Consider the following 9,261-nt stretch of genomic DNA (forward strand, 5'->3'; position numbering starts at 1 on the left):
GAAATAAATCCATCTGGAACCCAAAGAATTAGCAAAAGTGATACCTACGCTGTTGTCGCCTCGCAAACCGAGCCTAATAAGCCTTTACCTTCAACTCCTTCCAATAAAAAACATGTTCTGTCACAAGCCAAAAGTTCACCCGTTCATCACCCGTCGAAGATAATACACAAACGCATAAATTTTAGCTCAAACGTACAAGCCGTAGCGATACGAATAACCTTAAACATAAAATTTTCGGTGCTTTCGCTCTATATCCCACAAACGTTTTTCCAGCAAGAACTCTACAATCTATTCTCCGTCCTTTCCCCCCCATTAATTATATGCGGCGACTTTAATAGCTGGGATACCATCTGAGGCTCAACGGTGAACAACAGTCGTGGAACAGTTTTAAAAAAGACCTTCATTCAAAGCAATCTTTCCATTTTAAATGTGGAAAACCAACGCACTTTTCAACTCATCTCACTTTCTCACGTATTGATTTAATATGTTGCTCTGTCTCTTGTTCCTTTGGTTTCCTGGTCTATTTCTAATGATCTACATAATAGTGATCACTTTCCAATCATAATTGATCTTAACATTTCAAAGTCCTCTGTTGCTCCAACAAAACAGGCCAAATTCCTCCTAGATAAAGCGGGTTGGCCGGTTGATCAGAAAGCAACAAGTTAGTTTCAAGAGGGGTGGAGGGTGCATCGACGCTCTTTTACATATTGATTACTTTACAAGCAAAGCAATTTCCGAACGGAATCAAGTAACAGTTCTCTCAATTGATTTCGAAGCATTTGACAGAGTTGGCCTACATGTTATTTTAAGAATCTTGAAATCATGGAATGTTGGACCCAAATTTTTCAACTGCATCGAATCATTCATGTCGCCTCAGCGGTTTAAAGTTAGAATCAAAAACCATTTCTCTGATTTCTTTCCGCTAATAAATGGCATTCCGCAAGGATCGCCTCTTTCTGTCACACTTTTCCAGGCGCCTTCAAAGAAATTAGCAAAATTCTTTGTCGTGTACCGAGAATCGAACATTGTCTCTACGCGGACGATGTGTAGATGTTAACAAAAGAAAAGGATAGCACGAAGGCAGTCAACATTCTCGTATCTATCGGACGAGAGATCTTCACAAGGGCGAACTCGTCGCGCGAAACTTTCTACACAAAAATCAAAAAAATGCACATTTGTCCAAAGCAAGTATGTGATGCGGGAAATCTACTGATGAATATTAGCGCCTTAACAGTACTGAACGTGCAGACGCTTTACATTTTCGGGCTCGCGTTTTCCAAAAAATATTTTTGGGAAACACACTGTCTTCGGTTAAAACATGCTATTTTAACAAGGGTGAATTTCATATAGTACGTTGCGTGGATAAGTCTTGCGCATATTAACACTATTGCTTATCTTACCAAAATGCTTATTTTAAGCAAGATTGAGTATGCTTTGCTAATTTATGGCAATAGCTACAAATCTAATATCAACATCCTTAAACCGGTCTATCACCAAGCCCTCAGAGCAAAGCGCTATGTTCTTCGGACGATGCCCATAAATAATATTATAATCGCAACTTTAGAAAATAGACTGTTTGAGTTAAAAGCTAAAATAGTCCCCAAGCTTTTTAATTCAAACAAATCCATTCTCGGTGCTGACGTGAGAAAGATTATTATTGCGAAGAAAATTCCAAAGTCACCATCTGCAATTGACCATTGTTTGTGCATCGCAAAGAAATTGGACATTCCCTTAAAAGTTTTCCGCTATTTTGGTGTTAAGCCTTCATGGATTTTGAAAGACTACTTCTTTGGCATTCCGCTGTCTATGCACAATAAAGAAGATACTCCAAACTACGTCTTCAGGAATCTAATAGCTGAAAAAACCCAAGTACTGGAGAGCAACAGTTGGAATTTTTTATAAATAGGCGACTCAAAATCTTCTAGTCTGCCAACTGCTTGTGCCGTGGCAAATGCTTCAGGACAGGTTCTTCTCAATCACATATTTCATGAAAATGCTTCAACATCCACAACTAAAGCCAGAGCTATCCTTTACGCTGCAAACCTTTTCCATAAAAACAAACTCAAAACCGTCATTGTTACTGACAGTTTGTCTTTGTTAAAAGCTATACGGAATCCTTCGACTTCGAGATGGTGAACCGTCAACAAATTAAGGATTATCATTAGAACACCCGGCGAAAAAATTGAAATGTTTTGGGTACCAAATCATATCGGTTTATTGAGAAACGAGCAAGCTGATTGAGCTGTGAAATATGTTGCTTCTGCACCTTTGATTATGGCTGATTCCGTGGAAAAGTTGGATCTTCAAAGATACATTGGAAGAAAAGTTAAACAGTAAATTATAGAATGAAAGCTACAGTGCCGTCATTAGCATTATCTCTTCAGTTAACCCTTAATTAATTCCACCTTTATGTCCTACATATATTGAGGAAACCAAGATCCAAACATTTTCGAGAATTCGCCTTGGTCATACAACTGCAATTCAACAATCTTAAAGTAGTTTTCCTGCCCAATCTGCAATTGCGGACAAATTCTCACTATATAAAAAACATTCTCTGTGACTGTTTTAACTTTTGCTTGGCTAGAAGTATTGCATTTGGAACGATTAATCCTATGAACATTGTACAATTAGCCACCGAAAATATAACAAATTACTTTATTAAAACTACTAGGCTGAATATCTAATGTACTTATATAAATTAGAGCCGATAGCCTGTGTTGCTGGTGCTCAATGTTTTTCTTTTTAGTCTAAGAATTTAGTTCACTGGTCCAAAATTATAATAATAATGATAATAACAAGATAAGAATTGTTTCCGCTTAACGTAAATCTGAATTCGTGCTGGCAGTACAAAGTGTTGGAATGATTTCAGTGGTTTCGGCAAATGATTAGGCTTGAATACACAGGTATTTATGCTGCATCCAAGACAATTAAGTGATTAATAATCAATGACTTACAAGGCGAAATAAGTTTAAGAATAAATAACGATTATATTCAACGTATTTATTAAAATGTCTGATTATAATATATATATGAGTTATGCTTTAAAAAAAAAAAAAATGAGTTTTATTGCATACGGGCAATCGAGTACTTATTAGACGCAAAAGTAAAAATGTGAAATCATGGATTTCAAGGTGATTCCACCTTGTCATGATCAACTTAAGTATGCCATTTGCGAAACAAAGATATCACGGAAAACATTCTCTTTGCCTGAATAAATCCTTCAATCGACACCTGAGTGTGTAGCCTGCTTGCAAGTGTTCATCTTGTTCGTCTGTTGCTTTTATAAGTTTTTTTTGTTTTTCTCATTTGTTTTGTTCTTTTACGCTGTAAATAATGTTACATAAGCTAAAGACCGTTGTTAAAAACCCATCAAGATTGGTGTCTGCATTCTAACTCACACTCGTGCTTTAAACTGATAGCATTTATACGACGAGTGGACGAGTTATGCCAGATTTGCAAACAAGCGTAAACTTCTGCTAACGATCCCTTTCCTCAATGCTTGGTCGGAATAATAAAATAAAATTCAATTTGTTACTGTTGTACTCTCTACGGGTCTGTGCGTATGCCACCAAATGACAATATACAGTTTATCGTAATTGAGTGATTAGATATAAAAAGTGTATATATATATATATATATACGTAATATATAAATGCATAGAATTTATATGGCTGTTGTTGTTGTTGTTGTTGCTATTTTAGAATATTTATTTTATATTGCATGCACATGCACATATATATGTAAATATTTATGACCCTAATTTTGTATACATATGATTGAAGGACCGAAGCAGCTAGCCAAAGAGTGTTTGTATTTCATTTTGTTAGAGAAAATACTTTATGTAAATCTCGGTTACTATACTATTTTTGATTTTGTTGATTTATTTTATTTGACAACAATTGCCATAATTTAAACATTTTAGTATTTAATTTTGTTCAATTTTCCTATTTTACATGCTTCACATGAAAGAAATAAACAAACGCATTAAAAAACACAGAACAGAATATTGTCATAGACAGACAGTTCTGTTATACGGTCCAAATGCACATATATAAAATGTTGATTTATTAGATTAATTGAAAAGTTCACAAAACGGACAAGCTTACTTTTCAGTGTCTCTCTTCCAAAAGCCTTGAAAAGAGCAAAATATTCTTCTGGAACGCCATGAAAATAATTATTCGCGACTGCATTGTGTTTCGTTTGGCGAGGAAGGGATGCACTTTTTTAAAGAACGAGGGGTATTCAGGATCGTGAATGCCGCAAAAATTTGGGATTTAATCGCAAAAGAGATGAGAAATTGGGGAGATCCTTCATCTTGAGGGTGAAATTGTTAAAAGCAGTCGCTCTATAGTGGGCAGAACTAATGTGCGACCAAATTAAGGCTTTTAGTTGTCTTAATTGCTACTTTAGCAGACAACAGACAGGAATTACATCGATTTTTCCATTCATCGTTAATTTTATAATTTATTTGGTTTTTTCAGGTCCTGTGAGAGCATTTTTATACCCTATAGTACTTGTCGTACAGTATTTATAAACGCAGATGCATACAACACTTAGAACCATTTACGGTAGAATCACTCTATTGTTCTACCCGTTGGTTCAGAATCATTTTCCGATTAGTTTAAGTTTATCTTTCCAACATATTATAGGTTTGTTTTATGTCTATTTATGTATTTTTGCATTCAATCCAACTCTAAACTATTTTGGCTAAAAAATTTGAGAGAGAAGAGAGTACCATTTTCTGGCCGCTTCTCATATATAATTCGTTATTTTTAAAATAGTTTAAATTCATTCCCTTATAAACCAAATGTATCATTTATTTATAAAAAAAGGCTTCAAAGGATATGAAAAAATTTGTGTGTAAACGCAATTTCTGCATAAACCTTGGTTCGGTTCATCGCTTGTAAACAAGAAGAAATTATTAAATGTGATGTTGCGGCTGCTATTTTGCAGCGATGTGCTTAGTTCCTCCATCCCTGTTCAAAATATTGTTCTCGATTACGTCCTTCTGTTCAAGATACGGGATTACATTCTGACTGTGTGACTGTAAGTTATATCGTGGTATAATAATACACATTTTATAAGTCAAGAATTTTCTTTATACAATGCACCTCTTTCGGTACATTATGTTTGCGCGAATGTATACAGTATCAAGAAGTTCTTGCCTGGGAAGAAGGCGGGTCTGTTTCAAGCCACAGGTTTATCCATTTGTTTCGACATTGTGTAGCGTATTTAACGATAGGCCATGGTTCACTGTAATATTTTTATTTTAAGTTTTTTTTATCAAAATGAGTCTTAAAGGCTTATCGTCGTTAGTTTAGAATTAATAGAGTTAATCTTTGCCGGAGTGTAATATTTGTATTAAGCATTTCGTGTAATTACCCTTTGCTCTATGAGACCACGATATATATCCTTAAGTGAATGTGTGATATGTTAATCTTTTGTTGATTATCTGTTACACTGCACTGTGATTGCTCGCTAGATCTGGGAACTTTTCAATTATTATATACTATGTACTGGCACAAAGGCACGTGTGCATTGGTCTCTACGCACATATCGTAAGCTTAGATATTTTAAAGCATTATTTTGACGGAATAGAAAAATTGATATATATGTATGTGCAGGTAAATATGCAGATTTTAATATAGCCTGATGTATGAATGATATTTGGCAAATGCTTGCTATGATGTGTATCAAAGTTTTAGTCGATGCGGTTGTTATTATTATTGTTCCAAGGGAAGCTTTTCCGTTCGATATAAAACAGTTATTTCAGTTTAATATCTAAAAACCTAAGCACGTGCAGGCATTGACTTGTGATTTGTTGACTTTTATATACACGTTTTTATAAATGAACGTTTCTATTAGTAAATGTATATGCCTTTATGCAGGCGTGTGTGTGTGTGTGTGTATGTGTATGTGTTCGATTGTGTTTCCTTGTAATTATTATAGTCAACAAATTCAATTTTAACAATAGGAAAAATTTTACAGATACATAAAATGCATGTAAATGCTGTTAAATATTTTACTATATGCTTACATGTACACGTACATGCTTATAGTATTCATTTATAAGTATACAAATGCATACTGAATATGTATGTAGGATGGCATGTGATGTACTTTGTTATTGGTCCGCAAATTTATGGACATATCAATGAATCATTCTAATCAATGACTAATAAATTATTGACAGAGTATTGAGTTTTTGTAAAGCCGGTATTTGTCCGTACGTATGCGTACGTATATATATATTTGCATTTGTTCTTGCTGCAATGCCATACCCAAATGCACAGGAGCAAAGGGACGAATATCTCTGCATATTACAGATATGTGTATGATTTATAGTATTTTTCTATTCGCACTTATATTATGTGTAGCGAGAATTTCAAGAGATTTTCCTGAGAATATCTTTCCATAGTATTCAGCGTAGAAGATCTTATAAGCAAGAAAACACATACGCATACGCACCGATAAATATCTTACGATCCTTCGCTCGATATGGTTGTTTATATATAGCGACTTTTCTGAATGAGGCGTTATGGATGAAGTGGTGGAAAAAGTAGCCGATTCGAATCACTTTCAATAATGTTGATCCTTGTGCTAAAATAAATCCTTGTAGACACTTTTTCCAAAATATCTCACAAATTGCTGGTTGTATAAGAAAATAAAGGGGACCGACGGATGGATGGAGACATAAGCTTAATCAGTTCAGAAAGTGATTCAGAGTCGACCGGTATTATGAAAGTTGGGTGCTGCTCAGGCTTCTTCGGATGCTGCATATATCCGAATAAAATTAATGTAAAAATTACAAAAAAGAAAATTCATATTAAATTGTGACATAAGATTCTTATGACTAATAACATTCTTATGAATTAATTTTTTGTAAACCCTAACCGAAAAACCCTTTTATAAGCCATTCCGGCAGAGTTTCCTCCGCTTTGTACATCGTATATACAGTGAATGAAATTCAATCACTTTTTTAACCATCACCGAAGGATGAGGGGTATAGTCATTTTGTCAGAACGTTTGCAACGCATAGAAGGAAGTTTCAGAGACCCTACAAAGTATATATATACGTCTGTTGACTTGAAATTTGACGGAAACATTAGAAGTTGTTGCACGCAAGTGAGTGTTCAAAAGGAGCCAAATCGATCAAAGGCCTCGTCTACAGTAGCGAATAAAGTGAGAACACCTCTGCTTTTCAAAAGTAATGAAAAATTAGTTTTTTTTGGTGATTGCTCATAAATTATACCAGATAAGTGTACACAAATTTGAATATTTTGCATATTTTGTGGGCGATGCTATAGCACCTGCAGAAAAATGGAAAAACATTGACTACACTTACCCAATATTATAGCGTATCAAAATTATTATTTTTTCAATGCTCTTATGAGTCGCAGACACAAGTTTCACAAATCCCGTAAATTATATAAATTCTTGTCAGTTTCAAATTTGGAATGCATCTAAACATGCCCGTCTGTTCGTCTGTCCATCTATATATCTGGTCAGCTGTGTAGTATTTGTGGTAAATATTTTCTCGTTCGTAATATTTGCAAAAGAACTTGAAAATAATCTTAAGCAGTTAAAGGACACGCCTGCAACGCCTATAACCAGCATAAAGTATGAACATCGTTGTTTTCCGTGTTTTAAGTGATTTTATTTAAACTCTGATTCCTTTTTTAATTAAACATCATGCTGAACTCATTCCAATCATCGCAATTGCCTTTAGCATATTCGGTCATGCAATTGATTAAATCTCTAGAAAATTGACATTTATCTCGGCGATGCTGTGATTCCAAATAATGGAAGCACTGATGTATCGTATCCGTGTAGAAGTTGCGTAACTCACGATCGCGGATATCCCTAGTCAAGACATATAAAACTTTGTGCTGATCTGGATAGTGGCGATTATTAAGCTGTTGAGAGTGAAACAAATTGAAAGGGAGAAAAGGAAGAGGTAAAGATATGTTGTTACACACACAAATAAGTTAGTTAATGATAATCATTTCTACCAACCATTTGCATTTGCTCGAAAAAACAATGCACCAAACAAAAGCCATCAGCGGAATTGTTGTTGTTACTGTTTTTGATTTTGTTATCGTTATTGTATCTATTATTATATCGCGTACTATTATTGTTGTTATTGTTATTATAATTTTCGTGTGATTTAAATTGATTTCTTTGATTATAATTTGAATAATCGCCACCATTATCTCCAATAGTTCGACTATTGGCATTCCTATCACGATTGCGTTGGGCCATATAATCGTCATTATTTGTTGAGCCGATGCTACCTCCACTTCGACGATTGTTTCCATAATTTTGTCTATTATTATTATTTGGATTATTCGACTGACGTTCGTAGGAATTAAAATTCAATCCTGGCCCGCCATTATCCTCGTGATTATCATTGCCGGCATCATAGCTACTATCATAGTCATAGCTACGGCTGCGAGATGGAAAACTTTGATCATACATTCTATCCTGGCTTCCACTTACTCGTCCTCCTTCTTGATAAACATTATGCTGTTGCGTATGCTGATTTTGTTGATGGCCATTTAAAGTTGTTTGCATATAATTCTCACTAAGTTTTCGCATACAATTACGCGTTACCCGCTTTAATTCGGCTTCCGATGGTCCATCATCTGTACGGCATCTTAAAGCTACAGAGACACTTGTTAATAATATGTTTAACAAAGCAATAATCAACAAAAAACGCGAGAAAGTTTTCAAGTTTAGCTTAAGAGCAATCATGTTAACGTTTAACTTGATTTTAGTTGCGTGAAAAGTTTTTATACCTTTGCTCCAACAATAAGTAAAATTTGTCATATGAATAGTTAGTAACTTGTCAAAATATAACTTTAAATTGCTCTTCTACTTGAGTTATGACATCGCGTTATTATTTTAATAATTTGCAAAACAATTTGTTATTATGTAAGAGGCCGTCAAAATTTGCAAAAACGCTTAACGCGAATGTCATTCTAAATAATTATTGAACTTGAAAACTTTATTTTTATTTTTTTTTGTTGCTTTGAAAGGTGAAAGGACCTGAAAGCAAGCACAGTCTAGGGTGTGAAATGTAGGGCTTACTGGCAAAAGCTGGCAACAGGACATTTTAAATAAATAAATAAAGCACACAAAGCCATAGACCCCCTTGATCGGCTGTACCCAAAAATCACTCGCAAACGTATAATGAATGCAGGAGCATTTATGTAAATCAGAAATATTACGCACAGAAAAAAACTGTTTGCTGGTGCTATA

At 34.6% G+C, this 9,261-nt stretch overlaps 1 protein-coding gene across 1 annotated transcript; it reads right to left on the minus strand.

Moving 5' to 3' along the window:
• Positions 1 to 7,679: 7,679 nt before the first annotated feature.
• Positions 7,680 to 8,754, minus strand: LOC119641002 (general odorant-binding protein 71). Its single transcript, XM_038039423.1, has 2 exons — positions 8,017 to 8,754; positions 7,680 to 7,916 (listed from the first exon to the last, which is right to left on the minus strand). Exons 1-2 carry the CDS (start codon positions 8,752 to 8,754, stop codon positions 7,680 to 7,682), a joined length of 975 nt encoding a protein of 324 aa, XP_037895351.1.
• Between the last annotated feature and the right edge of the window lie 507 nt (positions 8,755 to 9,261).

The sequence above is a fragment of the Glossina fuscipes genome, unplaced genomic scaffold, assembly GCF_014805625.2.
Source record: "Glossina fuscipes isolate IAEA_lab_2018 unplaced genomic scaffold, Yale_Gfus_2 133, whole genome shotgun sequence".
NCBI classification, from domain to species: Eukaryota; Metazoa; Arthropoda; class Insecta; order Diptera; family Glossinidae; genus Glossina; species Glossina fuscipes.

Coding starts and splice junctions, on each gene's coding strand:
- LOC119641002 (XM_038039423.1), bottom strand. CDS start 8,754: ATGATTGCTCTTAAGCTAAACTTGAAAACTTTCTCGCGTTTTTTGTTG. Junction 7,917..8,016: donor TTTTCGAGCAAATGCAAATG/GTTGGTAGAAAT, acceptor CACTCTCAACAG/CTTAATAATCGCCACTATCC.